The sequence below is a fragment of the Symphalangus syndactylus genome, chromosome 22, assembly GCF_028878055.3.
Source record: "Symphalangus syndactylus isolate Jambi chromosome 22, NHGRI_mSymSyn1-v2.1_pri, whole genome shotgun sequence".
NCBI classification, from domain to species: Eukaryota; Metazoa; Chordata; class Mammalia; order Primates; family Hylobatidae; genus Symphalangus; species Symphalangus syndactylus.
This window is the reverse complement of record NC_072444.2, coordinates 28,246,549-28,274,091: the sequence shown is the minus strand read 5'-3', so window position 1 is coordinate 28,274,091 and position 27,543 is coordinate 28,246,549. Positions and strand designations below refer to the sequence as shown.

General features: G+C 39.6%; 1 protein-coding gene across 12 annotated transcripts in view; it reads right to left on the bottom strand.

Annotated features, from left to right (window-relative positions):
* Positions 1-27,543, bottom strand: part of RERE (arginine-glutamic acid dipeptide repeats) — a 467,189-nt gene that overhangs the window by 253,701 nt on the left and 185,945 nt on the right. For 7 of the 12 annotated variants that reach the window (XM_063631886.1, XM_055262461.2, XM_063631885.1 and 4 more), the window contains 2 exons: positions 17,658-17,728; positions 7,939-8,064 (listed from right to left, as the gene is read on the bottom strand). In XM_063631886.1, coding sequence (XP_063487956.1) covers positions 7,939-8,064; positions 17,658-17,728 — 197 coding nt within the window. The remainder of the gene's footprint in view (positions 1-7,938; positions 8,065-17,657; positions 17,729-27,543) is intronic. The other 5 variants (XM_063631890.1, XM_063631892.1, XM_063631888.1 and 2 more) reach the window with 1 other exon arrangement.

The following is a 27,543-nucleotide window of genomic DNA, read 5'->3' as shown; positions in this document are numbered from 1 at the left end:
GGCCTTTTTCCTTCCATTATAAGAACGTCAATGGGATGAGGAGGGAAAAGCCAAAAGGTGGGAGGAATAGAGTAACGAACTTTAAATCAGCTAGCATGATGGAAATACACACCCTTCTGTCCTTTTAGACAGCATGTTTCTTAAAAATAGGTTGCTAGTTCCTGAAAAAGAACACAAAAGCTATTTACAGGCTGAAAATCTAAGATTTTCTATTCTCAAATTTTCATTTAGAGAATACATTTTGGGATAAGAGGGAAAAAATACATTCATTTTAAGGGGATGGGCAAAGTACCTAATACAATCTAATCGTAAAACATGAGATCAAAGATAAGAACTGAAAATGCAACTTCCAGGCACCAGGCATAATAATTTATATAGACTCTAAAAAAGGATTAAGTTTATTAGTTCAACTTCACTTCAGTCCTTAGAAACATTTAATATCCTTGGGAAAGAGTACCATCTCTTCTTCCATTGAAGGCCTTGATATTTATAGAAGATATTGCCGGCCAGACGCAGTGGCTCACACCTGTAACCCTAACCCTTTCGGAGGGCAGACAGGCGAATTCCTTGAGCCCAAGAGTTCGAGACCAGCCTGGGCAATGTGGCAAAGCTCCGTCTCTAAAAAAATTTAAAAATTAGCTGGGTATGGTGGCAGGCGCCTGTATTCCCGGCTACTCAGGAGGCTGAAGTGAGAGGACCATCTGCGACTGGGAGGTCGAGGCTGCAGTGAGCCATGATCAGGCCACTGCACTCCAGCCTAGGCAATACAGGGAGAGACCCTGTCTCCAAAAAAAAAAAGATATTCCCATCAAAAAATATTACGATATCCTAAAAACAAAGTTATAATAAATAAAACCACAAGCTTACTTCCATGGCCTGAAATGTCTTTGGCAATTCCATTGCTAAAAATAAAGCCTAGAAGAAGCCCCACAGATTTGTTTTTATATATATTTCTTTTTTTTTTTTTTTTTGAGACAGAGTCTTGCTCTGTCTTCGAGGCTGGAGTGCAGTGGCGTGATCTCGGCTCACTGTATGTAACCTTGAACTTCTGAGTTCAGGCAATCCTCCTGCCTCAGCCTCCCGAGTAGCTGGTACTAGAGCCTGGTACTACTACAGCCACACAACACCATATCTGGCTTTTTTTTTTTTTTTTTTTCTGAGATGGAGTCTGGCTCTGTTGCCCAGGCTCTAGTGCAGTGGTGTGATCTCGGCTCACTGCAACCTCTTCCTCCTGAGTTCAAGCGATTCTCCTGCCTCAGCCTCCTAAGTAGCTGGGATTACAGGCGCCCGCCATCAAGCCTGGCTAATTTTTGTATTTTTAGTAGAGACAGGGTTTCGCCATGTTGACCAGGTTGGCCTCAAACTCCTGACTTCAAGTGATCCACACGCCTCGACCTCCCAAAGCGCTGGGATTATAGGTGTGAGCCACCACACCCAGCCTAATGTTTTTTTGGTTTTTTTACTTTCTGTAGAGACAGGGTCTGGTCAGAGACTGGTCTGACCAGTTAAAGCTGGTCTTGAACTCCTCGCCTCAAGCACTCCTCTCTCCTTAGCCTCCCAAGGTGCTGGGATTATAGGCATGAGCCACCACACCCAGCTGTTCAGATATTTTTTCAATCAAATAGTATGGAACAAGGGCTGTGCCAAGTGGCTTTGTAATCTTAGCACTTTGGGGTACTGACAGAGGAGGATCCCTTGAGGCCAGGAGTTCAAGACCAACCTGGGCAACATAGGGAGACCCTGTCTCTACAAAAATTTAAAAAATTTTAAAATTTTAGGTAGCATGCACCTATAGTCCTAGCTACATGAGAAGCTGAGAAAGGAGAATCACCTGAGCCCAGGAGGGTGGGGCTGCAGTGAGCCAGAATGGTGCCACTACACCCCTGCCTGGGTGACAGAGTGAGACCCTGTCTGGAAAACAAACAAAAAATCCTCAAAACATGAAACACCCCAAGAAAGGCAGGGCCGAAAGTCCTAACAGTGCCTGTAAGTAATAAAGAGCAACGCACTATCCCTGAAAGAACAAGAAGCTCAATAAAACTTGCAAAGGACCATTAAATCTAATATATGCCTATGGTAACAAAAAGGCATTTAAATTGTAGGCAGTTATAAAAGCATAGGGTTATCGACATTTGTGATCTAAAAATGGAGCCTGACGCCACTTTTGGAAAAAAGATGACGAATATGATGAAAAGACAGTCTTAAGAATAAAGTGACTGGGCACAGTGGCTCACGCCTGTAATCCCAACACTTTGGGAACCCAAGGCGGAAAGATCACTTGAGGTCAGTTTGAGACCAGGCTGGCCAACATGGTGAAACGCTGTCTCTACTAAAAATACAAAAATTAGGCCAGGCATGGTAGCTCATTCCTGTAATCCCAGCACTTTGGGAGGCCGAGTCAGGAAATCACCTGAGGTCAGGAGTTCAAGATCAGCCTGGCCAACATGCTGAAACCCCATCTCTACTAAAAATACAAAAATTAGCCAGGTGTGGTGGCACACGCCTGTAATCTCAGCTACTCGGGAGGCTGAGGCAGGAGAACTGCTTGAACCCAGGAGGCGGAGGCTGAGACTGTACCACTGCTCCCCAGCCTGGGCAACAGAGCAAGACCCTGTCTCCTCCACCAAAAAAAAAAAAAATTAACTGACAATTAGCTTTTATGAGGAAGCAGACATAACAACTGCTCCAGGTGAAAGGAACTGAGCTGAAAGCAGGCCCAGCCATGTTCTCTGATGCCAGTAGCAGTCAACCTTAGCATTATTGGTCAGCTGGGTGCTTTCAGAATTTTCTTAATTTGTTATATTATAAGTCGAAAACTAGTAATCATCTTTCATTTAGGGTAGCTGGACTAATCCCAACATTTGTATTAGCAATTCTTCTGAAAATCCAGCCATCTTAATATCTTTCACTAAAATCAAATATAAAAAGCAATCTCTCATGATCTTTATCAATGGTTATTTTCGGCATACTTAATGGGGAAGTATGCCACAGCAGGGAAGCCACAGTAAAAAATGAAAAAGCAATATAGCCTCAATAAACTTCTGCACCACTAAAAGAGCAACCAGATTGGAGTTCTTTCTAAGCAACAAGTAGGTAACAAACATAATACAATCAGCATTTCCAAAAGAGCATTTTATAATAAATTTTCATTTTTAATTCTTAAATGGTACTATAGTATCAAGCATGGAAAGCACTAATATTAGAAGTGATACTTACTAATGGTAAGTGCCTTACTTAAGCAAAAATAACTCTATTAACACTGGTTTGACTGAGTTCAATCGAGCCTCCCACCTCAGCCTCCTGAGTAGCTGGACTGAAGACACATGCCACCACACCCAGATAATTTTTAATTTTTTTGCAGAGATGGGATTTCACCACGTTGTCCAGGCTGGTCTTGAACTCCTGAGCTCAAGTGACCCAGCCGCCCCAGCCTCCCCAAAGTGCTGGGATTACAGGCGTGAGCCATCATGCCCGGGCTGATTTGAGGTTTTAAATGACAAACAGCAGAACCTTCACTGTTTTTAATCTTAACTTTTAAATTATTTTCAACACCTAAGAAATCTACTGATTAGCATCCATAGTCAAAAAGTATAGATCCTCTTTCCAGAAAAATGCACATATATAGGAGACTTTGCCAGCAATTTCAGGATGTTCACAGACCCTCTAAAACTCAAGAGACTTTATGGATTTCAGATTAAGAATGACGAGAATTTGGGCCAGGCACAGTGGCTCACGCCAGTAATCCCAGCACTTTGGGAGGCCGAGGCAGGCAGATCACAAGGTCAGCAGCTCCAGACCAGCCTGGCCAACATGGTGAAACCCTGTCTCTACTAAAAATACAAAAATTAGCCAGGCATGGTGGTGGATGCCTGTAATCTGAGCTACTCCAGAAGCTGAGGCAGGAGAATCGCTTGAACCGGGGAGGCAGAGGTGCAATGAGCCGAGACCGCACCACTGCACTCCAGCCTGGGCGACAGAGCAAGACTCCATCTCAAAAAATAAATAAATAAAAAAAGAATGACCAGAATTTGTATAATTCAAGTCTTATAGGATAATAGGCAACGCTTAATGTATGCTTGCTATATACTAAGTATGGTGCTAAGAAATTTAATGAATTATTTTATTTAATTTTTGCAACAACCCTTTGTCATAGATAGTATTATTATATCCATACTACAAGTGAGAAAACTAAGAGTTAGAAAGGTTAATTAACATATCCTATGTTACCAAGAAACATGTCAAAAGAAAGTTCCCTGAAGGAAAATGCACAACAAAAATAATGATTTAAAAAAAAAAAAATACACCAGGTGCGGTGGCTCACAACTGTAATCCCATCACTTTGGGAGGCCTAGGTGGGTAGATCATGAGGTCAGGAGGTCAAGATCATACTGGCTAACACAGTGAAACCCCATCTCTACTAAAAATACAAAAAAAATTAACCGGGTGTGGTGGAATGCACCTGTAGTCCCAGCTACTCAGGAAGCTGAGGCAGGAGAATTGCTTGAACCCAGGAGGCGGAGGTTGCAGTGAGCTGAGATCATGCCACTGCACTCCAGCCTGGGTGACAGAGCAAGACTCTGTCTCAAAAAACAACAAAAACAAAACATACACAGCCAGGTACAGTGGCTCACGCCTGTAATCCCAACACTTTGGGAAGCCAAGATGAGAGGATCACTTGAGGTCAGGAGTTCAAGACCAGCCTGGCCAATAAGGCAAAACACGGTCTCTACTAAAAATACAAAAACTAGCCAGGTGTGGTAGCCCACACCTGTAATCCCAGCTACTCAGGAGGCTGAGGGAGGAGAATCGCTTAAACCCAAGAGGTGGAGGTTGCCGTGAGCCGAGATCGTGCCACTGCACTCCAGCCTGCACAACAGAGTGAGACTCTGTCTCAAAACAAAAACAATGACAACAAAAAAACACTACTCAAATAAAACAGTTCAAACCACCCCTACAATACTGTCCTATTATGTGTGTTAACCACTCAAAAGAGGTCAAACACACAAAAAGATATGGCTAAAAGAATTAAAATGCTAACTAATATCCTCACCAGTCCTTGATCTTCTAGTGAGGAAGAGGATGGGTGCAGCCAACATGAGTCCTGTCCTGCAGAGCCACACCCTTGACAATGGAGATAAATGTGCATGTATGTCCCCTTGAAAGGTTGCACCTTTCCTGCTTTGGCTAGAGCCTCTGTCGTGGTGCCACGTGGTTTCTATGTAAATCAGCTGATGGGTAGAATCCTTTCTGACCAGTTTAGGGAGGTTCTGGGCAATGTTTTCTTTGCCTTCCTACCTCCCTCACTACTCCCTCTCCACCACTGAACACAGTACTTTTTACTAGAAAACATCCAAGCTAACAGATTCTCAGTACAAGTAAAAATGTTGTCTCTCCAGCAGATAGAAAAATGAACAGATAAGTTAAAACTTACAAAATTAAATCTGATGAGTTTATTACATCATTAGTGTAGAAACACAGATCACATATACCTGAATATGCAAAGAAAGTTAAATTATGATGCAATCAGTGCTATCCTATAAAAACTAAATTAACAAAAATAGTCTATTAGGGAAGACATCTGGTGTATCATGGCAAGAAATGTTAATGATATTGTCTGCAACTCTGTAATCAATTTTTTCTCCCAGCAGCTCTCTCATTACACTGTATTAGATCTGTGTGCCTGCAGGATTTATGAGAGCTCCACATATGGGGAAGCTTTGCCAACTGGATCTGATTCAGATCCAGCTCAAATGACTTTGGCAGCACAAAGCATCATTAAAGAACAATCAATACAGTTAGCTTTATGTACCATCATCTTGACTGAGAGAAGATTTATCCTCTCACTACAGAATCTCTCACATCTACATATAATGTACCCAAGTGCTCCACCAGTCATGAACTTATTTAAATCATCAGTAGACACAAATATTTTTATTGCTAAAAAATACTAGTCATAATTGTAATATAAAAAGTTTACAAAAAAATTAATATTATGGGGAAGACTTAAAATCCATTCAGCAAATCCTGTTGAGTATGACAGTAAATAAAAGTATTAATAATAGCACCCACATTGATTAAGAAAATATCAGCCTAAAAGTAAAACCTACTTTTTAGATATATGTGGAAATAAGACATAGCGGTAAATAAGACATATTGGTCATTAGTAAAGGCTGAAGCTTTAAAAGTTGGTAGTCACATTGGGAATCTACTAATTTGTCCCATAAGATGTCAGTCTTTCTCTGGGAATTAAAATTAGACTTTTATCTACACTACAGTGGGTTCTGTCTTCCACCGTAAGACAGAGAATTCCAAGGTTTCCATAATGTGAAACCCCCACCCCTTTTTTTGGTATGACCCTTGAATAATTACATCGGCAAATATGTAAACGTGTTATGCTGTTCCAACAATTACTCCTGATTTGGTTACAATTATCAATATATCATCTCTACTGTCTTGGTCCTCCATCTTACCCATGAATGGCGGCCCTAGCCTCCTACTTGGAACTTTCACCGTCTTTCCCCGTTCCACACTGCAAACTGCTACAGTCAATCTTCTTAAGCAGTGATCTGCAAGGTGACTTGTCTCGAATAAAAAAGCGTACACAAGCTCTCTACTGCCTATTACACAAAATCTTAACTTTGGTAACTTTGAATATCCTCTATAATCTAGCCTCATTTTATATCTCCACATCTGCCTCCCAGAATCCACTAACCTGTGCTCTTCAGTGACGTCCTGCAGGTCATCTTCTCATGACTCCCAGACTCGTCAGCCTCACTGCCTGTGTTGCTTATAAGGACAGGCTGCCATGTACACCTGCAAGGCTCCTATACTCTGCCTATCCACTTCATATTGATGTGTGAAAAACATACCCAGCTCCTCAAAACCTACCCACCTTCACAGAACTTCCCCAAGTGCCACAGCCCATCTGGAACACTTTCTTTTCTTCACCCCAAGATATTAATATTCTACACTGCAACTGAACAATTCACCATATATTGACAGTATCTTGCATTATGTGTGTCCAAGTGTGAGAGAGCTTGCTATCCTCTTGTATTATTTGCTAATCCAGTATGAACTGGGGTGCCACAGTCACTTCTTTACACTGACTTCAGTGCTTAACTAAAACTACACTTCTTTCATATTAACCCAGTAGTCATTCAAAATAATAAATACTCGACTTTCAGAAAACATTACCATTAAATCCTCCATTAAGTCCTACCATTAAAGGCAAAAAAAGGAAGAGAAGTGCGAACTTTCCTAAAAAGGGAGATGCACTACTCGATAATAACCCCTATGATCACCCACACGGGTCCCTGTGTTTTAAGGGATAAAGCACTACAGATACTTCATCCTGCTGCCTCTTACACATCCCTCAGGACCACCACTAGTTTCAGAGGAATAACCAAGGGATAGCTGTTAAGAAGTACAGCTACAGCCCAACCCAAGCCTCTTGAAGGGCTTATTCTGCATCTAGCACTGGAGAAAAGCCTCGCTATTTCTGAGCAATACCCTACAAAATGCCACCCGAGAGGACAACACCCAAAATAGTACAGATTGGTGGGCCATGAGTCCCAATGAGCCTGGGGAAATGCACATTCCACACTTGAACTCAAACTTACCCCCTTTTTTCCCCATTTCAGTTGCCAACATCCATACTCGCTGCTGATTGCCAGCTCCTGCTTCTTGCAGCAGCCCAGCATGCTCTCTGCTGGTGCCAAAATACCCTTCCACCAAACCCCGCTAACTTCTGGAACTGTCCTAGAGGGGTAAGGCAAGTCCCGTATTTTGCTTCCTCTGTGCATGTACTTGTTACTCCTTTAAAAACACATATAATACAGCACATTTTAAAAGGGGCTCTGGGGAGGGAGGTAATATTCCTATTTTATACCCTACGGGATATAAAATACTGATAGCTTTTAAAAACGGGATTCTCCTTACCCCTACAGGCCCTCTCCCGGCTTCAGAAAGATGCTGTGGTGGCTGTGATGCCACCGGCAGAGAGCATGCTGGGGGGTCACACAAAGCAGGAGTTGGAGATCTGCAACAGGCCTGGGAGTTGTGGACCTAAAAAAGAAAACAGTTTTAAGTTAACGTGCCCAATGCCCCATCATGCCCTGGTTATTAGGGGCACGCAGCACACAAGTTGGTATCTGCAAAAACTCTTTAGCAGATGACCTCTGAAACCTCAGATAATTTGTTCTACCACTAAAGTTAACCTTTTTGCATTAATCAAAGCTGTTACCTTATTTCAGTGTGAACAAACATATGACCCTTCTGGCTCCACACTTTAATCCAGGTCCTATCATAAAGCAGTATGGTGTGTGCCCCTCAAAATAACCAAGTTAAGATGTGAGATAGTGCCAAAGCACAGTTAACAGCAACATGCTATGCTTATAATAAAAACAGAAATGCAATGGTGTCAGATAAACACAACCGTAAAATGAATCACAAGTGGACAAACTGAGCTTTCAGAAGAGTTTCTAATGACAGAAGATAGAGACATAAGACATGTACTTAATAAGGAAATAGGCATTTGGGTGGCCAAAGAAAGGCCCTGCCATTTTCTCAAAGTTCAAGTTTAACTGTGTAAAGCTGAAGGCAAAGGAAATAGACAAAGGCCCCAAAACAGAGGGAAAAAGACAACATTCACATGAGTTGTAGTTTTCTCCAAACGCCCACAAGGTGAGTATAATGAACAGGCACAGAGCATAAAGTTCCAGAAAGACATTACTTATTTTTATAGGCAAAACTAGTTTAGTATGTATTACGTGTCTTTTTTAAAATTAACTTTGAAAACATTTAAAAACCAGGATAAAAAAGACTACAGAGCAACTTCTGAAAGCCAGCACAGTATACCTCAGATAACAGTTTGAGTACGTTCCTTTTCAAATATTTTAGAGCGCACATAACATTTTTTAAACCAATTCACGTGATTTCGAATGAACTAAAAAAATCCATAAAATCCCAATACTTATATAAGAACCCGTCTTATGGTTGTCTAAAAATTACAGGTGAGCAACCTTTTAATATTAAATCATTATTAGGGTGTCCTGTTACATGTAATTCCCTTTGAAAAGCAAAGAGTAATTAACAACTTTCTGTAAACAAAGATTTTAATATATTTCATTAACTATTTTTGTAAGTCTCTTAAGCTCCCTACACATACACACACACACACACACACACACACACACACAACAAATACCAGGAAAATAAGCTAATGTTCACAATGTTTTATCATGATCATTTTTTCTTTTTCTAAAGATGACCATCTAGAGTACATCCTGGGATCTACACTAAAATTTCTGTGCAGTCAGTCTCTGATTCTCATGGCCTCAGTGATAGCACAGCTGACAGAGTGTCAGTAGCCACAACCTTCTCACCACACACCTTCTCCCTGCCATCACCAACACTGCAAACTCCAAATTAAAGATTCAATTGTGCACTTGAATGTACAGCATATTCAATATTTTTTGCCAGAAGCATCAAAATAAAAATGGACTTCTGGATAATCTCTTCCACTAGGAATACGACTGCCCAAACCACTCAAATCTTTACATTCAAATTAAGGGTTTTAAATCAAAAACACCTGGTAAAGCATTTCCAAACACTTTGGCATTATTTTAAACATGCAAATAGTTCAAGTAATTATTAAAACATTTTATGTATTTTAAAAAGGCATTTTTTTCAAAACAAGTCATTGTTCTTACATACAAAATGAGAAAACGTTGACAGTATCCGTTTCCCTAATTTTTTTTAGTACTTCTAATAGGTTTTTCTTGGACTGAGTTGGTTCTTACTGCAAGCATCCATATATACATACAAATTACAAATTTCCAATTGAAAAGAATTAAGTTTGAACAAGACTTAACCAATATTCTTGCATAGTAGATGGCTGCAAATATCAGATTGTCTCAAACTTTCTTAAGCTCTTTAAAATTAGAATACCTAGAGTTTTCTGCATTGAAAACAATTTCACATATAGTTAACAATTTTAGTAAACAACATTTTCAGAAATATATTTTATGGAAATACATATAATTAAACAAAACTTTTTCAATAGTTTCTTAGAGTCCCTTGACCCAAGTAAATTAGAAGAAAATGAATTACCCAACCTCACAGTAGTAGTTAAAACACTAAAACTTAAAATCCCAAGTGCCCTACCCTGACTGGCAGCCACGAGTGAAGACAAATTGCTGGGAAGCTCAGAAAATGGGGCCAATAAAATGCTGGGATTATTTATTCCCAAGGCCTCATTCTGATTTCCACTTACGTTAATACCACCCTGTCCATTTAGAGGTTGACATCAATATCATGCAAACAGGATGTGGTCGTTCAAAAAACTTTCAACACCGTTACTCCATAATTGTGGTGGGAGGGGAGTATAGATATACAACCTCCTCTGACTGAGTCCACCAAACTCAGGGATAAAGAATTCCATCTTGCTTGATGCAGTGGCTCATGCCTGTAATCCCAACACTTTGGGAGGCCGAGGCGGGTGGATCACGAGGTCAGGAGTTCAAGACCAGCCTGGCCAACATAGTGAAACCCTGTCTCTACTAAGAATACAAAAACATAGCCGGGGGTGGTGGCAGGTGCCCATAATTCCAGCTACTCGGGAGGCTGAGGCAGGAGAATCGCTTGAACCCAGAGGCGGAGGTTGGAAAGAGCTGAGATCGTGCCATTGAACTCCAGCCTGGGTGACAAGAGGGAAAGTCTGTCTCCAAAAAAGAATTCCATCCTGCCTTTTGCCTCTTAAAGAATTAAACAAAATTAGAAATCACAAATGTATATGTGAAAAGGCCACTTGGTTCTTGGATATAATAGCTGAAAATACTTGATAATGAACTTTAATGTAAAGTTTTTACTTCATTATCCAACACTATACAACAAGTCACAAAGGCGTAACTGGGTGATACTGACCTTTTTATATGGTACAAGCCAAGAAAGTAAAGAGAAGAAGGAGCTATAGAAAGGAATACTCAATTTTGCAGGCCTACCTTGAAGGACTGTCAAAAACAAAAACAGAAACAACTGATGTGTCACACAGAAACAAATCATCATAGCGTAAGGCATTTTTCATAACAGTTGGCCTTTTCTGGGAGGTTCACACGTATACGAGGCCCTCATTTATCTTTGCTGAAAGTCAGTCATATGGAAAAACCCAAAACAATATAATGATGCCTAAAAAATGTTACGCCTTAGGCTACATTCATTCAAATTCGTGAAGAAAACAAGAAATTGAATTTTCTTCAAGTATTTTAAAAGAAATAAAGTTTTATTATTTCTATACATTACGCACTGAGGGCTAACCAAAGGTAAGTGAGTAGACTGGCTTGTTTAAGAGAATGTTAATTTGTTGTTGATGTATGCACTGTATCAAACAACTACTACTAAAGTTTTTTAAAAATACTTATCCAGTGAATTTATTCCACTTAAATGTTACTTCATTCAGTATTCAATAAATACTTACTGTGGACATTACAGCCAGCCAATGTGCTAAGCACACAATATATATACATCAGTGAATAAAAAGCATAAACCTAAGGTACCAACTAAACATCAACATCACAATCAGTGTCACTCTATGGGGCACTGGACACTTTGTAAGTTTGACCTTTTAATCTAAAAACAATCTACTTGGCAAGGTAGGTACTTTATATCCCAACTTCACAGGTAACTAAAGAAAGTTAAGAGGGTTAAGTGTATCTCCCAAGGTCAGGAAAGATGGCAACTGATGCACGGAGTATGTGAACTCAGACCACCTGATGTCATAGTCCGAGCTCTGAACCTGGTCAATCTACCATCCCTCATCTCAATCCCAGAATAACTGATCCTAAATTCTGAATTAGCCATGTTCAAATTATGTGGACCTTCCTGCCCACCCCCCCAACCAAAAAAGGGCTCTAATACAAGATTTACCTCCTTTTAAACAAATGCCCATTCTGTGAATGTCCATACACTACACCTTCTGTGCTAAGTGGTAAGAGCCAAGCTGGGATTAAAGAAATGCGGTAGATAATGCATAAGTCTGATAATTAAGTCACTGTGTGTATACCTGAATGTGTGCACAAAGAGTATGTGTGATTAAGTCGCTATCTGATATCTCCCAGCATCATCTATGGTTCTAATAAGAAAAGAAGACATAATTACTCCTCCTCAGTAAGTTTTTATTACAAAGGAGGAGAAATAGCTTCTTGTTACTTTTAATCCATTTTTAAGAAAATAAATTTGGTGGAGGGCGGGCAATCTCAATGGCAAGTGGAACCTAAGATGAAGTTAATTTCTCTGCAGCCCTTCTGCTGCTGTACTGTCGGGGAAGGCATGAATAAAGGGTAGTGAGTAGCAAACAACTTATGAGTACAGACCAGGGATCAGAGAGAAATTCCAAGTGTTTTCCCTCCAGCTGCTCACATTTGACAATGAAACAACGAGAGGGATATGGTATTAAACGATAAATAACTTGGCCCCCACATTCATAGCAATAATGGAAATGTGCATTCTTCAAGGTAACTAGTAGTATGCATCCTTAGCTATTCCACATTCAGAACTTGCACTCAGAAAGTAGGCTGCTAGGGACACAAATGATACAGAGGCATTATCATCTATGCGGAGCCGTTAACAGTATGTCGAGCCCAGCTAACCATCACCCGAAACACTTTAACATCCCTAACTATCACCCCCAACTCTAAGGAATCTCTGTATCTGGCTTAACTTTAAGGACAATTTTCCAAGTTTTAATAAAACAGTTAAGGAACCAAAATGAATCAGTGTTATTAACCCAAAATAGTACTTACAGCTACATATACTACCTAGAAACTCATTGGGTATAAGTAACAGCTGAAACACCTATGTAACTTTAGGAAACCAAAAGCATGTTTTCCTCTACTGTATGAATGACGACAATGCAAGAATCCACACTGAATTTCCATGGAGAATATTACAGGAGTGAGTTTGCTTACTTATCTGTGAATAAAGAAAGGTAGTAACTGCTACAAGGAACTACTACACAAGGAACTCCTCAGTGTTATACTAAATGAAAATTACTGTCTCCATGACCTTGTTAGCATTCTCAGACTCCATGATTATTTCCAGATGGCAAATTATTTGTATTATACTTCTTAATGCCTAGGTTTCTATAAAAATATGATTTTATTGTTTTTCATAAACACACAAAAGAAATCATTTCTTTTAGAACTAAAAGTGAATGCCCTTCTTGTCAATCCTATTCAGAATGTTCTCCAAAGAAGACTGACATCCAATAATGCCACAAGTTGTCTGTCATTTAGAATCTAAGATCACTGAGGGAATGAACGATATTTTATACTTCTTCAGTCTCCCTTTAGGTGCCAAGTTCCATAAAGAACACACAGCAGGTATTCAGTAAATGCCTGTGGAAGGCCCTGATTATAGCCCAAAACATTCCTATTTGCACTCTGTGACATAATGCTCCTCAATGATATTGACTCATTCAGAACAAAACCCTCTAAGTAACTAAGTCACATGGTGACCTATAAAAGCTATGGGAGGGTAGCAGAAGGGTTGGAGATGTTAACCTAGGCTCTTTCCACTGCAATTCATGAAGATCCACTCAAGCTAGCCCAGATGAGAGCTCTTTACTCAGAGTGAACAGGATAATCTAAGAATCCTGTGGGAAGAACATCAGTGCAGTGGGACCCAGGAGAGTCAAGGAAGAGACGGCTGTGCACGCACTTCCCTTGGCAGTCTGCTGCTCTTCCCACAGCTTCCCTGTCCTCTGCTTTTCCCAGTTTCCTACCCAAGCAAGTGAGCTTGCCTATGTCAGCCCTAACCTTGCTCTTGTCATTCAGGTAATTCTTTTTTTATTTTTAATTTTTACAGATATATTAGGGGTAATTCTTGAATTATCCATTCACCTTTCCCCTCTACTAACTGCCTCAGTCTCTCAGTTTCTCAACTCTAAATTCTAAAAATGAAATTTGGCTCAATTAATCTTTTCATGCCAGGCCACAAGGATCACAGACTGTCATTCCATATTACTAGTCCTTGAAAAAGCTAAATAAAGACTTTGCCAGCTATTTTACTATTTAGTTCAGAAATCTACGGTGCGAAGAGACCTTTTTAATCAACAATACTTCTTTCTCCTGCTTCTAAGTATGCACTGTCCATAGTTCTACCCTGCCTCTTCTGCTCGCCTGAGTTCCTGCTTTTGACTACTTGTTTCACAAATACTTTGGTCAGCGCATTCAAACAAAATCAGACCTCTCCATTTGTAAATAAGCCCAATCAAAGGAATACTTCCTAAGAGAATGAAAGCTTCCTAATAGAATACATAATTCCTACCTTTAAAACCTCAGCTCCGTTAGGAACTTAATTGCTTGATACTATCATAGCCTCCACCTACCCTGTGGAAGTGTGGGCTCGAAATACAGCTACTAGTGTAGGACAGTGGTGTCCCTATGTGTTTTGATGGTTGAATATTAATAAAGCAGAAGCCATGGATCCTATCCCCATAGGCAAGATAACCATACAACCTATCATCCACACTCAGACATTTTTTGAGAGTGAAAAGAGGAGGCTGTTTAATAGTCTGGCAGGACAATAGACAGAGATCAGGACATAGAGGCAGCTGTGCTCTATACCACAGACTCGATTCTAAGGGAATGCAGCAGCAGAGTTGAGAAGACAACCCAGGTCCCCACATAAAATAGAAAGACCCTTCTCTTTATCTCATATAGAGCTATTTCATGAAATGTGACCTAAGGCCCTCGGTTCAATAAACTGCCATTATTCTAGTCTCAGTGACTGGCGGTAGATGTCTCCTCCTCCCCACGCCTCACCTCATTAGCTTTTGTTGTCTTTAACATCGTAATCATACCTACTAATATGTATCATAAAGGGCATTCACCCAGTTATTTTTACAGTGCCCAAACATACTTTATACACAAAATTTCACCATGGCAAAGGGATTCTCATTTATAGTGTAAACAATGAAATACATCTCTCAGTTACAACCCCAAACCAACTTTTTATTTTGTGATTATTAAAAAGATAAAATACCTAATTACTCAACATTTCAAAGCTATCGGGTTTTTGTTTCTTTCATTGCTCCACTAGTCATGTTATTTGCTGTGAGCAAAATCAAATTCAATTTCTTCTTTTTAAAATCTTGCAGAGAAACAAAGCTTATTCCCTTCTGCTCATCTTTTTCCCTTATAGCTTCAGTAAACTGAAGGAGAAAAAAATCTTGATCATTCTCATCTATTTGATTATCTTTTAATAAGTACAGAGAAGAAAATAAGAAAGTGGAAATAACTATATTTATTCCCAGAGCAAATATTTCATCATCTGTTGTTCTTACACAACAACTATGAGGATGTGCTGAATACAGAACCTCAAACAAAAACATGAGAAACAGCAGGGTGTGATTTAGAAAAAGGTATCTAAACATACTGCACCCTACTTCCCACACTGTTTTTGTAGACAGCTTTAATGTGTTGTATTAGACCAATACTGACAACAGAAGCTTCAGCTTTTATTGCTGTTAATACCCTGAGCAATTACCGTAACTCAGCAGGAACCTCTGCCCAGAACAGCAACTATCACATTGTAATCAGCATTTCGTAAGAGATGCTGTTCAAACATGAAGACACCTGCTAATGTGCAAAAACGGTACAAAGGGGGCTCAAGATCTAATAGGTAAAATAAAAATATTTACAATTTTATTTCACAGCCATATATTTTTCATGGTGCACTGATGTTTGGTTTAGTAAAAATCACACACAAAGACAATGGGCAGGAAAAGGGCAGTAGCAGCAGCCACTACCAAAACAAAACTCTTCAGGAATAAGGCTACACCCGTATTTCAGGTGTCAGTGCTGTATCTGTTAAAAAAAAAAAAAAAAAAACTTGGAAGGAAAGATATAATAAGTATATGTTTTTAAAAAATCATATAGACATAAAAACTGGATAGAAAGCATTTGATTTACAAGATTAAACTGCAAGGCCACCTTGCAATGCAACCAGGAAAGTTAAAAGCCACCTATCAAGGATAGATCCTTCTTAGAAGTACATAGCACATTTGACTTCATCTTAAAACAGTAAGCATGCAATAACTTAAGCAATAACTTTTTAACAAAGAAAAATAACATGTGGTTTTTTTTTTACTGAATATACTAATTTGGTACTTGGGCCATTAAAAATGATAAAAAACAAAGGAGATGCAGAGAAAGATCTTTTCAAACTACATTTCTTTAGACTGAAATATCACATACAACATATGTCAGAACACAAATATTGCCAAATTACAAAGGGTGTTGGAAATAAGAGCATTCACAGATAGTGATACACATCTCTACAAAGCTAAGGAATTAGGAATTCTCTACGCCTAAGAGTACAGACAGTGGTTCACAATCTTCAAAGTACTAAGATCCCTTGTGAGATCAAAATGTTTCAAAAGATTCCCAAATGATACTACTTCAGTAGTATTTCAAATACCAATTGTTTGAGGAAAATAACAAACAAACAGTGGTTCCTGCCAGGCATGGTAGCTCACGCTTGTAATCCCAGCACTTTGGGAAGCCAAAGCAGGCAAATCACTTGAGGTCAGAAGTTGGAGACCAGCCTGGCCAACATGGTAAAACCCTGTTCTCTGCTAAAAAATACAAAAAAAAATCAGCCGGTTATACTGGCATGCACCTGTAATCCCAGCTACTCAGGAGGCTGAGGCAGGAGAATCACTTGTTTCCAGGAGGCAGAGGCTGCAGTGCGCCAAGACTGCACCACTGCACTCCAGCCTGGGTGACAGAGCAAGACTGTCTCAAACAACAACAACAAATAGTGGTTCTTAACTGTGTATTGCTTTTAAATAAGTGAAATTTTTAAAAATCATAAAAGCATACTGAAAACAGGCTGAAAAACCGTTGTCCAGACGTGTCTCACGTCTCAATTTATTTATATAAAGCTTAGCATGTTTATTTGCAGACCTCTGCCAAATCTCTGCAGACATCCAGGGATCCAAAGCCTAAAGTGTGAGAACCACTGGCCCTAAAAAAGTGATTTCATAATGAGGAACATCAACACTTATATATTCAGGAAGAATTTTTAATGAGAAAGTACAGTAGCTATGTCCTCACTTCTGCAACACAAGCACTAAAACTGGAAAGAAAGTATAACAGCTTTATCACGCCCAAGCCAGACTTCTTTCAACCGCTACCCCGGGAAAACCCCACAACAATTTCAACATATACTCCACAGCTGCCGAAATATTGAAGGAAGTGACAGGTTTCCACTGGAAACTATTCTCTGATCCGTTTATATTATTTCCCCTACTCATCAATTTACTATATTTACTTTACTTCAGGCTCTTAACAATGGCTGAGAACAAACAAGCTACTTCAGAAATTCAAGGGACTATCTGAAATTGCCAAAAGTTACTGAAGGGATAAAAACTTCAGAAATATTGTTTACAATATAAGCATTATGAGAGTAAGTGTTACAAAGCTGAAAAGATGGAACTAGTAACCCTCATTTCAGTGCTACTGCCACGAGGCAGTTAGCACTCAAAAGGTGAACTGGTAACCACGTCAACAGCGATGGAGTAACAATAAGAGATAGCCAATGGAACTGGAAAAAGAGAGAATACAGAGCAGAGTGAACAGCACATTAAAAACGCTTACCAGTTTGAAGTCTTGAATGCTACAGATGAAATACGGTGTGTTTGGCCTCCGACTCTCGATATACACACAGTCTTTAAAAGAAAAAGAAATTTTAAAACAATGGCATTTACCTTTAAGGAACAAAGACAGGGCCCATAAAGCCACTGCATAAATAAATGACAAAGCATATATCTTTTATTGTAAATTTTTTTCCAAAAGATGATATTAAATTGCAAATATCTTTAGGCTAAAGGAAAACAGCCCTTTGGTTCTTTCTGATTATTTTTCTAATAATTTAAAGAATCTGATGAAGCCTAAATTATTTTCTTCAGAGTCCCTGAAGAAGAAGGGGAGGATTCCAAGGAATTATCCATATTCAGATGAAGACATTTAGATAAAAGAAACCGCTTGCTCAAGATCACACATCAAGATGAAATCTTGAGTATCTTATTCAGATAGATGCTCACATGTCTTCAAAAAAGAGAAACGTGCTACTGTATTTGTAATAAATATTTTGTGAGGAAATAAATGAAATACACAAAGATGACTAGCTTGAACATGCTACTACAATGACCTTCTCAACTAATCAAAAAGAGAAAGAAAACTAATCTCTTATAGACAATTTGCCATTACATTGTACCCTAAACACATTTTATTTTCTAATCGTAAACAAAACCAATGCCACTAATCAGAGATGGAATAAAGTAAACCAAATTGCATTTTCTTCAGGGAAGAAGGGTGCTTTCTTAAATTACACTTGACATGGCAGTGGTTGGAAAATAATTTTTGATGCTCTCAATGACTGGAGTGTAAAGAGTTGCTTTTTTCTTTTTTTTTTTGGCTGGTCTCCAATTCCTGGGCTCAAGCAATCCTCCCACCTCAGCCACCCAAAGTGTCAGGATTACAGGCATGAGCCACCATGCTTGGCCAAGGTTGCTTTTTAAAATGCCATGTTAAGACACTTAAATAAAAAGCAATGATTTTCAGGAAAGCAGTGGATATAGAGAGAGTTAACCTCCCCCTACCCCCATATCACAATCTGAGATCATCATAAAGCTTAGGTCAGGAAAGTCTACGTATTATTTACTGAAAAGTAAAGGCACAGTCAATCAAATCTAGGAAGAGTGACCATAATGCCTCATTCATTCATTCATTTTGCATAGACAGGGCCTCACTATGTTGCCCAGGCTAGTCTCAAACTCTTGGGCTCAAGCTATCCCCCTGCCTCGGCCTCCCAAAGTGCTGTGATTACATGCATAAACCACCATGGCCAGCCCATAATGCCACTCATTTTATACTTCCTCTGGAGCCTTCAGAATGAGTGTGTCTTAGAATAATTCAGATGCTTGCCAACACAGGCAACTTCCTCTACTGCCTCATTTGTCTTATGCGTTGAGAGCCAAGAAAAAGCACAGAAGTAGCAACTGGGAGTCATCACAAGCCCCAACAGACCAACTAAGATGATCATGAAGAAAGTCCTCACAAATGAGTACATTCCAAGAAACTTTCTGCAGAACATCAGGATCTTTGTACCTACCCAAAGGCACTCCAGAAAAAGAAGAAATCTCAATGCCAACTATTTAGGCATTCAGAATTCCCCAACTGATTTCTCTACTCAAAGATGGACTCAACAGAGATTTAATCCCTGAATCCATGTAAAACAGTAGCTCAGGAATGAACTGTTGACTAAGATTTCCCTATCTTGTTCCAAGGTCCCAGATGCTAAATAACTCTGTTTCAGCATTCAGGCAACATCAACTTAACATGCTAATCATCTTAAGGGACAAGCAAGAGAATTCTTCCCACCACAGTAGATCATTCTTTCATACTCCTACCTTGGTATTCAAGTAAAAACAGTAAAGAAACTCAATTCCCTAGATAAAAACTGTAGCTCCAAATTACACAATTTTGGAACAACCCAAAGTTCTTAGTTTCCTGTGTTTCAGTCCCTGTTATACCCACTGCCGGCATTTCAGATCTCATCTTACTCAACTCAACATGCCCTCTCCTTTCTGTCGCTTCCTACATACCATATTTCATGACATTAACACCATCATAGCCTAGATACTGACAGAGCAGGAGCATCACCATCTTGGAGAAGCACCACCATTTTAAAGTTCCCCTTGATCAAAAACCGCCTAAATCCAACCCAAAGGGCATCAGCCTAATGGCTAATGATATCGTGACCATAAACCACAAATGACATCTCCAACCAGAAACATTCCAACCCTAAGATAAACCCCTCTCTGACCACAGACATGCCAGCCCAGAGATAACCTCCCTTCTGGCTGGAGAGATGTCAACCCCAAAACATTCCAACCCCACAATAAACTTCTCCTCCACACAGAAACATTCCAAGCCTGTGATGAGCTCTCTTGCCCTAAACCCTTAAGTAATACTCTTAGTCTGTAATAAAGAGTGCTCCTGACCAAAATCAGCCAGAAGCCCCTCTCAGGTTTATTCTCCAAAATGAACCTGTCTTTGACTGTTAAGCCACTTTTCACATTTCTTTCCTCATTCTTTAACTCTTACAGCTACTACTCACTGGCTTCAGAACTAATAGGTCCCTTTCTAATTAATTGCTTCTACCTTCTTAAGGCTCAAGTGACAAAACAACTTACTGCATTCAATGGTCTGGACTCACCCCACACCCCATCTTCCCCTAGGCTGCATTCACTACAAGAAACCCCAACTCTGCTCCCAGTCTGCAAAACTCTTTCATCTTTCCTTCTACTAGCCCCTGATCACACCAACCTTAGAATTAGCTATCAGTTCCATATGGAGTAACTTCTCATGGCTCCTCTGTAACTAAATGGCAACACCTCCCTTCTTTTACGTAACATTAACAATTTACATTCCTTGTCAAGTTATTTGGCAGTAAGGTGGTCTGCACTGTCCACTAACAATTACTATCAATCTTGTAGGCTCAGAGAAATGTACTCAATTCTACCTTCCCCATACTCACCAAGGATGAATGTCTGCCATTAGTGTGGGGGTTAAAAAAAAATAAAAAATAAAAAATAAGGCCAAGCCTGGTGGATCACCTGAGGTCAGGAGTTCAAGAACAGCCTGGCCAACATGGTGAAACCCCAACTCCACTAAAAATACAAAAATTAGCTGGGTGTGGTGGCACACACCTGTAATCCCAGCTACTCAGGAGTTCGAGGCAGGAGGATTGCTTGAACCCAGGAGGCGGAGATAGCAGTAAGCCGAGATCACACCACTGCACTCCAGCCTGGGCGACTGTGAAACTGTCTCAAAAAAAAAAAGATCCTGAAATAAATGGGAGACGCTTGGAAAGCAAAGACTGTGTATAATGTTTTTCTTTTTACACAAAGAAAAGCTTTATTTATATATACTTTAAATAATCCATAGGATCATTACTACACACCATCTTACTGAGACATAAAGCTTACTTATATACAAAAAAGCTTTCCAGAAAAAGGAAAAGAACCTATGTTCTTTCATTTCCCACTGCAAAGTTACATTCAGGAAAAGGACTGCCTGTAAATACACTAGGATATAGCTCTGTTAGAGAAGGAAGGAAAGGAACATGCTGGTATGTCAAGAGCAGCCAAGCACATCTGTTTGCCTAAACACTTCTCAGCAGTTGTACTGGAGCCGCCTCACACACCTGGCCTGAGAAATGCTGCCATGAGGGATAAGCATGAGAGAGATCCTCAACTGGACATATGGAATTACCACTATTACTTTTCATTAGATTAAAAGCCACCTCTTTTTGTTTAAAAAAACGACCATGGCAACTCAAACTGATCCAAAGCTAAGAATTCATATCAGACAGTCCAATATACAAGGTTAATAATCTGTAAAATGGGTGAGTGCATCAAGTGATCTCTATTAGTACTTTGAAACGCATATATGAAAAAGTTAGAGAAGTTCACTGCAAAATTAAGTGACAAAACGTACAGTTTTGTAAGCCACTGGAGGATGGCTGTTAAAAAAAAAAACAAACTTTACATACATAGTCGTGAAACACAGAATGGCTAAGATTGGGGTAATAAGAACTAAAAATGTTTCACACTATGTAAAACTTGCCATAGGAATGGGGAAAAAAAATACATTGCTTTGACCTGATTTGTCTAATTCATTTTTAAAATCAAAGCATGACGACCTATTGTAGAGTCAAACTTTTCTTTATAACCCTCTGACAAATATTAGGATGATCCAACAAAAAATAAACACAATTTAGAATTCAAGTCTCGCAGAAAAAAATTCTACTTTCTATTACTCTTAAAAATATTCAAAACAAGGTTCAATTAAAGCCAAATTCTCATATAAAAAGTATTTCCCCTTGGCTCATTAATCAAGCAGCTATTTAAGAAAATAATTTATATAAATGTTTATAGCACAAAAATAAAGCGCTTTATTTGAAAAGGGAAAGATAAGAACATAGCCAAGAGCAATGTTAAAATCTCAGTTGGAATATATACCCAGTAATCTTTTAAAGCCAAAATGATTTGGCAAGATTTTCATGCAATTTATGAGTGCACAGGATGTCTGAAGCTGGTTATAAAATTGGTTTTAGTCAGTAGGATAAATGATTCTCAACCTGAAAATCTCCCGTGGCCCCCAAGCACTGCATGTACTTCTTTTTTTATTAGAAAGCTAGCAGTTCTGAAAGAACTGCACAAAGCTGATGAGATCCACTAAATGCATAATGCACATTTTCAGAATCACCCATATAAAAACATGTATTTACCAGAATTGAGCAAACAGTTTCTGCAGGGCAAGTATATATATTTTTTAAATCTTCAAATCAGCATGCCTGTAATGGGCCAGAAAAATGAGTGAGGCTATTACCATCAATATCAATTATTCCAAACAACACATGATAACTAATGTGTCTTTACTAGGGATGTCTAGAAATGAAACCATGGGTCTAGGTTGAGATCTGCTCTCTTAACACCTAACCTCTGTCTGGGAATGGATCACAGGATTAAGTGACCTCAAATCCTTGTGAACAGGGAGCAACAAAATCCGTAATCTGGGCAATGATACTGAACAGTGGCATTTCTGGCTGTTTCTCACAACCTCAGCATAGCTTCATGTCCAAAGATCTATTGTGCCATCTGTAAACAACAGAGCATTTGCTAAGCTGGGGAAGGAAGTCAGCCAAAACATGAAGGCAGATTCTCAAGGCAAAGAAGGCCCTCTCTGCTTTTTCAACCCTCAGCAAATCAGCAAGTTTATGTAAATATAGCAAAAGCACAGTCCCCTCAAGGGTAAAAATCTCAGTCTGAAGCATTAGGCAGTTTGTCATTATGAAACACAAAGAACCTGTCAGCATCTTTTCTGACAGCCTCCTACAGAGCAGAGTGGACACTTAACCTCACCCACTAATTTAGCAAGCAGTGCCATACACGCCAGTACTAAAGCTGTGGTCACAACATATATAGGCAACGCTCAGCCACTGCTCCACCTCATAAAGAATTTTCCTATCAATGTGTTTCCGCCTATTATCTTTGAAATACCTTCTCATCCCTTTGCAAAGCATGGCAGTGCCACTCTGATATAATTTCCAATAGAAAACCCCATTGTAGAAAGCATGCATGAACAAAGACTTTCTCACAAAGAGATTTCTCGGAGACCAAGCTGGGTGGCACAGCGGTGAACATGGGAAGTTGACTCTCAGGACTGCACCGCTCTTCTGCTTTCTATTTCTCCTCTACATGACTCCTCACCCTCAATGCTTGGAGGTAACGGTCAATGAGGTACAGTATGTTGGTCTAATATCGCAGAATAAAAAATCCACAAGTATCTCTCTACAATTAAAACAGATTCCTCCATTTTCCAAGATGCACAAAGAGTGTATATGTTATGTGTGTGTGCATGCTGGAAACAACACTGAAATCCCAGTACCCAAATTCCAATCCAGAGTCTCTGGCATACTGCATGTCCTCCAACAAACCCTCTCAGTTCTAGTCTCCCAAACCATAAAACAGCCAAACCCATCACCATTCCTCAACTCTATATAAACAATGCACTGTTCTTCATAGTAAACACTCAAAAATTATATGAGGAACAAACAAACTGAACAGAGACATGGTAAAAAAAAAAAAAAAAAAAAGAGAGAGATCCTAGCAAGAAAGTTGCTACGCTCTATCAATTTGAACAAAACAAATGCTGTATCCTAATACTTCTTTAGGAAATAACTCGATTGCCAGGTAACCTACTTTAGTTTTCTGCCAGAATCTTTTGCTGTGAGGGGTACTCATATTGACTGTAACACTGGAGAATTCAAAAGGGAAAAGGACTGCTGCTCGGGAAGCTCAAGTGACAGCATCACTGGAGCCCTGGAGTTTAAAGCTGCAGTGAGCTATGATCCAGCCACTGTACTCCAACCTAGGTGACAGAATGAGACCCTGTCACTCATTCATACATACATACGTACATACATACACACATACATACATACATACATGGAAAAGGAAACAAAAATTGGGAAAAGCGCACCTCCGTAAATGAAGCCTTCCCAGTCCTTACCCTTACTGTGTTTATCAACTGTTAGCAAAATCAGCTGCATCATCTTAAAGATTCTAAACTTGGTGGGAAAAGATCTAGGATAACATATATCTTTGTTTCCCTCTTTTTTAAACATCATAATAATTACATTCCATGTATTGAAATGTCTATAGATTCCCAAGCAGTGCTACAAGGAAAGCCTACATGGGCTTTTGTCTGAACACAGAACACTAAATACTTCTAGCAAACATTCATCTGTCTTCATCCTCATTGCTAACAAGGACAGTTAAATTATGAGAAAAAACAAGTTGAGCGGAACAGGTCATAATAAACTAAATGGGATTTTGTTGAAAATTCCTACATTTCTCTTTTCTCCTTTAGAAGTCAGGAAATCTCCCAATGTACTGAAAACTTAAAAACTGATCTCAGATAATTATCTTCCCAACTTTAAAAAATAATGCTGGGCCAGGCATGGTGGCACATGCCTGTAATTGCAGCACTTTGGGAGGCCAAGGCAGAGGACTGCCTGTGCCCTGGAGTTTGAGGTTACAGTGAGCTATGATTGTACCACCACTACACTCCAGCCTGGGTGACAGCATGAAACCTTGTCTCTTAAAAAAATGATAAAAAAAAAAAATAACAGTGATGTGGATGTTTTGGACTAACTGCTGCAGCATGACCCCCCCTTTCCAAATCAATCATATGCTACACAAACTTGTGAACTCTGTGAAACGAGAAAAAGCAAAATTATCCTGCCAGTAGCAGAAATCTTATTAGTTATACTGATATGCTAAATATTAGCCATGGTTGGACACTTATATTACCCAAGCAAAGAACACTGTAAACACTCTCATCTCCTTCATCTCCTTATTTTATTCTGAAAACATTCCTTAAATAGCACCCCTTGTCAGCTGTGTTGGTTGAGTCCCTATCGTGAAAGTGAATTTAGCCAATGTAACACCCAAGTTGCAGTTAAGTGATGTGGATCTCTATACTAGTTTAAAACTTGTGTTCATATATAGCTTATGTGCCGTAAGAGAATAAAAGTAATCTAAGTGGGGAAATCTATTTTAAAATTCAGTGACAGCCATCTACCTATTGAAGTAGTGTTTGTGGCACCACAGACACAAAGGAAGAGAACTTCCAGGCTTCACTCACTCTTTCTGCTCCCTTGATACTTCAGGGTACCTAATTTCCTAAAGCTTAAAAATGCAGGTGACAACTCTATCCTCAATTTAACGACTCATCCCCTCCCCCAAAAAAACTATGCTCTGAACCCTACGAAGTAGAGGATGATTACTAATGGAAATGCTGACAGATCCTTAACTTAATGATGAGAACTGATATATGGCTGAAATAACGTACATTCAAGAAATCAATGCAAAGAGTCCAAACACTTCTAGAACACTGTGCCCAGTATTTATACGAAAACATCATCAGTGACAGGTAGGCTGGGTGAAAATTCTTCTCTCCCCGTATGGCTGACAATAAATTGCTCGTCTGATCTTCCGGTGTCACATCCTGCAGAGCAGATTTCAAGCAACACTGCTTGCTCCTTTTCAGAAAATAATGCATTAGGAGCCTGGGCTTTACAATAAATGATTCAACCAATTTACAGGGCTCACTGGAAATACACTGGACAATTCACAATGCTTGCGTTATAATTCTTATTTGGCAAATGATTTTATTATAAACTAGTATCACAGTGAATCCATTTTCTTTACAGGTTTTCTGCTACTGTTTAACAGACTGTCAGTATAATTTAGATTTCATCTATTTAAACTCATTCAAGCCTGGCTCCTGATTGTACAGCAAATGGAACATATTTCTATTCAAAGAAATTAATGACAATTAATTGTAGTCTGCAGTTCTCAGTTTTGTAAATGCAACTGTTCCACAGTTCAAGCATCAAGCTACAAAATTTCCCACACCAATTATTTTCCTGTACTTCACAGGCATCTTGTTTCTTGGAGGCCTTCCTTGTACGGCTAATGTACATATTCATTTAATATTCTTTCCCATTCAAATATTTACCTCCAACTTTCTAGAAAGTTAGGACTTAAATACAACCAAAATGTCAGAAAATAAAAGTTTAATTACCATTCTGGAAAGATGTTCTACTAATACGGATTTAAGTTAGCAAAATTCAAGATTAAAAGACATTTTTAAAAACTTACTCTTGGATGATTTTCTTACATATTTCAAATCAGTTACAATGTCAACATTAAGTGAAATTTATTAAAAGTAGACTAAATATCCCATATGGATTTAAATATACAAACAAGGCACATGGCATATATTAATATATACTGAATTGCTTCTGAGATTGATATTCTGTTTAAGAGAAATTTACTTATGGCCAAGCTTAGTGGCTCACACTTATAATCCCAACACATTGGGAGGTGGAGGCAGGAGGATCACTTCAGGTCAGAAGTTCGAGACCAGCCTGAGCAACATAGTGAGACTCCACCTCTACAAAAAAAATTTTTAAATAGCTGGGCATGGCGGCAGGTACCTGTAGTCCCAGCTGCTTAGGAGACTGAGGTGGGAGGATCACTCAAGCCCAGGAGGTTGAGGCTGCAGTGAGCTATAATAGCACCACTGCATGCCAGCCTGGGGAACAAAGCAAGATCCTGTCTCTTAAACACGAACATGCACACACACACACACACACAAACAAATGTACTTCTGAGTGTTGTTTACTAAAAATCACAACAATCCCATGAGTGATTTTTCTTCTTGAGTGATTACTCTTTCATGGAAGAGGAAACATCCACACAGCTGTGGACATGCTTAAAGCAGAAAAAGGCATGCAAAGATGCACCTTAAAAGAAACTGACTGGGCCGGGCGCGGTGGCTCACACTTGTAATCCTAGCACTTTGGGAGGCCAAGGCGGGCGGATCACGAGGTCAGGAGATCGAGACTACAGTGAAACCCCGTCTCTACTAAAAATACAAAAAATTAGCCGGGCGTGGTGGCAGGCGCCTGTAGTCCCAGCTACTCGGAGAGGCTGAGGCAGGAGAATGGCGTGAACCCAGGAGGCTGAGCTTGCAGTGAGCCGAGATTGCGCCACTGCACTCCAGCCTGGGCGACAGAGCAAGACTCCGTCTCAAAAAAAAAAAAAAAAAAAGAAACTGACTGGCTGGGCACGGTGGCTCAGGCCTATAATCCCGGCACTTTGGGAAGCTGAGGCAGGTGGATCGTGTGAGCCCAGGAGTTCAAGACCAACCTGGGCAACATGGCAAAACTGTCTCTACAAAAAAAATACAAAAAAAATTTACCCAGGTGTGATGGCGTGCACCTGTGGTCCCAGCTACTCAGGAGGCTGAGGTGGGAGGATCGCTTGACCACGGAAGGCAGAAGCTACAGTGAACAGAGATGGTGCCACTGCACTCCAGCCTGAGCAACAGAGTGAGACTCTGT